The 3,795-nt window shown below is 48.3% G+C and overlaps 1 protein-coding gene across 1 annotated transcript; it reads left to right on the plus strand.

The window, feature by feature from the left end:
- The first annotated feature begins 1,435 nt into the window (after positions 1 to 1,435).
- Positions 1,436 to 3,001, plus strand: LOC132369720 (lysine-specific demethylase 4D-like). Its single transcript, XM_059929393.1, has one exon. It carries the CDS (start codon positions 1,436 to 1,438, stop codon positions 2,999 to 3,001), a length of 1,566 nt encoding a protein of 521 aa, XP_059785376.1.
- Positions 3,002 to 3,795: the final 794 nt, after the last annotated feature.

Raw genomic sequence — 3,795 nt, forward strand, 5'->3', positions numbered from 1 at the left:
CCCTTCTTTCTTATGCTCAGTTACGCCCATGGTGTATTGCTATCATTAATTTCTTCCAAGAATATTTTTGGTCATCAGTGTTCTGTCTTGTATGTGTTTTCTTTCGTTAATTTTGTCTTTATCCTTTGTTATTTTTTTACTCCTACCCCTTCTTTCTCTTCTTCTATTTTATAGTTTCTTCAATTGAATGTTTAGTTCATATATTTTCAATCACCCTTCTTTTTCCTTTTGGTACAATGAAAGATATCATTCTGTTTTAATGCTTTTCACCCTAAACTATAATTTTAAATTTATTTAAATAATTTAAATAAATTTTAAAAAATTGATTTCATAGAAATTTGTGAAAATCATCATAACTTGAAGAATTATGACAATGAGTCATTCTGATGGCTGTGTAACCAGTACCTGGGTTCACAACAGAATATTCACATTATTCTAGAGACTTCCTCACAGCCCCACTCACAACCTCTCTCTTTCAAAAAGGTAACCACTACTCTGACTTCTAACATAGATTACGTTGGTACCAAAAAATATCATCATCTTATAGGTACCTTTTTATCTTTATATAAATGGAAGCATAGAATAGGTATTCTTTTGAGTCCGGATAATTTTGCTCAGTATTATGTTTATAGAATTATTCTTTAATTTTCATATAGTTTTTGTTGATCTCATTCCTGTATTGTATTCCATTGTATGAATATACTACAATGTACTTATCCATTCTAATGTTGACTGGCATTTGAGTTGTTTCCAGTGTTTGACTACTGAAATCACGTTGTTCTGAACATTCTTGGACTTGACTTTCATTGCACAGACATACACATATCCTAGGCATGAATCATAGCACATGGGTAAGTTCAATTTTAGTGGATACTGTCCAAATAGGTTTTCAAAGTGAATGTAATGATTTCCGTTCTCCTTACTAGAGTACAAGAATTTCCATTGTTCACAACAACACCATTTCTTGTATTGTCAAACTTATGAAATTTTCGCCTTTATTGGAATATGCAATTAAAGTCCATGGTGGTGTTTTCTTTGTAGTTCCCTTGTAACTATTTCCAACCATCAGTTTTCAACCTGTCTCTATTCTTTTTCTTTTTAGGTTTTGCTTTCAATTCTGCCCTGAAGACACTGCATTTGGGATACCCAGCCAGGGCTGGGTGATTCACTAGATCTCAAGAGGACAGAGCCAAGTGTCAACCAAGGACATCACAGACTTGCAGGCTCAGCCGGCATCAGTCCTGAGCAAGGCTTCTGCCCAGCGTGGAGTCCCCTGGAGAATCAGCAAGCCTAAGAAATATTATCAACTCATTGCATTAAAGTCTACTGCGGGCTCCTGCTGATATACTCCAACCCATTTTTGAAAAAGTAGTGTTTTCCAGCATCCTCACCTGCCCAGAACATACATCAGAACTTGGGAGGTTCCCGCTTATTAATGAAAGCTATGAAGTCTAAGTCCAACTGGGCCCAGAACCCAAGTTGTAGAATAATGGTATTTCATCCAACCAGAGAAGAGTTTAATGATTTCGATAAATACATTGCTTATATGGAATCCCAAGGTGCACACCGAGCAGGCGTGGCGAAGATCATTCCACCCAAGGACTGGAAAGCCAGACAGACCTATGATGATATCAATGACATCTTAATAGCCGCTCCCCTCCAGCAGGTGACTTCTGGGCAGGCAGGTGTGTTTACTCAATACCACAAAAAGAAGAAAGCCATGACCGTGGGTGAGTACCACCACTTAGCAAATAGTGAAAAATACCGGACGCCACCACACTTTGATTTTAAGGACCTGGAGCGAAAATATTGGAAAACACGCCTCTATGATTCACCAGTATATGGTGCGGACGTGAGTGGCTCCTTATTCGATCAAAACACGGAGCAGTGGAACCTTGGACACCTGGGAACCATTCAGGACCTGCTGGAGCAGGAGTGCGGAGTGGTCATCGAGGGCGTCAACACCCCCTACCTGTACTTCGGCATGTGGAAGACCGCCTTCGCCTGGCACACGGAGGACATGGACCTTTACAGCATCAACTACCTGCACTTCGGGGAGCCCAAGACGTGGTACGCGGTGCCCCCGGAGCACGGCCGGCGCCTGGAACGCCTGGCCAGGCAGCTTTTCCCGGGCAGCGCGCGGGGCTGTGAGGCCTTCCTGCGGCACAAGGTGGCTCTCATCTCGCCCACGGTCCTCAAGGACAACGGCATCCCCTTCGATCGGGTCACTCAGGAGGCTGGGGAGTTCATCGTGACCTTTCCCTATGGCTACCACTCTGGCTTCAACCATGGCTTCAACTGCGCGGAGGCCATCAATTTCGCCTGCCCGCGCTGGATCGATTATGGCAAAGCGGCCTCGCAGTGCAGCTGCGGGGAGGCCCGGGTCGCCTTCTCCATGGACGCCTTCGTGCGCATCCTGCAACCGGAGCGCTACGAGCTGTGGAAACGCGGGCAGGAGCGGACCGTGGTGGACCACACGCAGCCCACGGCGCCCGACAGCCAGGTCCTGAACGCCTGGAGGGAGGTCCGCGCGCCCCTGGGAGCCGCTCTCGGCCAGAGGCACCACCTGCCCCGCCGCGCTCTGCGCCCCCGCAGGGCTGTAGCCGCGGGCGCTGGGACCAGCCACCGAGTCCCTGTGCGTGCTGGGTGCCGGCGCCCCTCGCCGGCCCGGGGTTCTTGCTCTGCCGCCCAGTTCGGGGCTGCGGCCACCAGCACCTCCGGCGAGCCCGGCCCGACCCAGCCGCCGACCGCAGGTCCATCCGCCCCGGATCGCCACCCAGCTGGAAGATGTGGCCCTCGTCGTCGTCCTTGGGAACAGGGCCCTCAGGAGCCAGCTGCTCCCCCCAGGGCTAAGAGGAGGCTTTCGTTAGACACAGATCAGGACCCCGAGGCTCCGCCCCTGCCTGTGGAGGCACCCTCGCCGGACAGCGCCGCCCCGCTCAGCCCTGGGCTCCAGCATCCCGCCACGGCTTCTGGCTGTGGTTGTGGCCCCGTCCCCTAAGCCCAGGGGATGCCTTTCTACCCCACTGCTCCTGCGTGGGGATCCTTTGAGACTGGTCATATTTACATTTCAGAGCTTTGGGTATTTGCAGGTCACTAGTCTTGCGTGAGAGTGCCTCCTGTGCTGCCGCTGGACGTGCTGGGTCCGTGGTGTTTACCAAATTCTCCAAAGTTTGTTCTTCCTTCCAGACCCTGGAATGCTTGGACACCGCTAACTCCTGTGTCACAAACTGAGGTTTCATGCACTGGACACTCTAGTGGCTCTGGGAACTAGATCCTGCTGAGGTCGCCAGAGCCCAATCTACCTCACACTCCCATCCTGTGGGCCAGCTCTGGATGCTGCTGAACTTCTAAAGAACTCTGGGCTTTCATTACCCTCCAGTCTCTCTCCTTTTCCTCTTCCCCCTTCTCTTCCCACTTTTCTTGCCAAATTAGGTCCTTTTGACCAATTACGTCAGTAGAGACTAAGATAATAATTGATAATCTTTCTGAGTCTTTGATGTATTGAAAATATGTTCTCTGCCAGTATGGTAACTAGAATGTTAAAATCTGAGTTTATTAAATATATTAAAAGTAACCAGAATGTTAAAATCTGACTTTATTTTCTGGGTTGTTCAGTCAGTCAACGGAGAGGTGGTCATTTTTTCTGCACTTTTCTTAATAATTGTATCAAAACATTTCAAGCAAAACTTATTTTTCTGAGCTTGTTGCCTTGTGTGATGTTGGTGAGTGAGTTTGGGGTTGATTGTTGGGTTCCAGCTGGCTGGCTGGGTTGGGGGGTTTTGTTTGCAGGCC

The sequence above is a fragment of the Balaenoptera ricei genome, chromosome 8, assembly GCF_028023285.1.
Source record: "Balaenoptera ricei isolate mBalRic1 chromosome 8, mBalRic1.hap2, whole genome shotgun sequence".
NCBI lineage: Eukaryota > Metazoa > Chordata > Mammalia > Artiodactyla > Balaenopteridae > Balaenoptera > Balaenoptera ricei.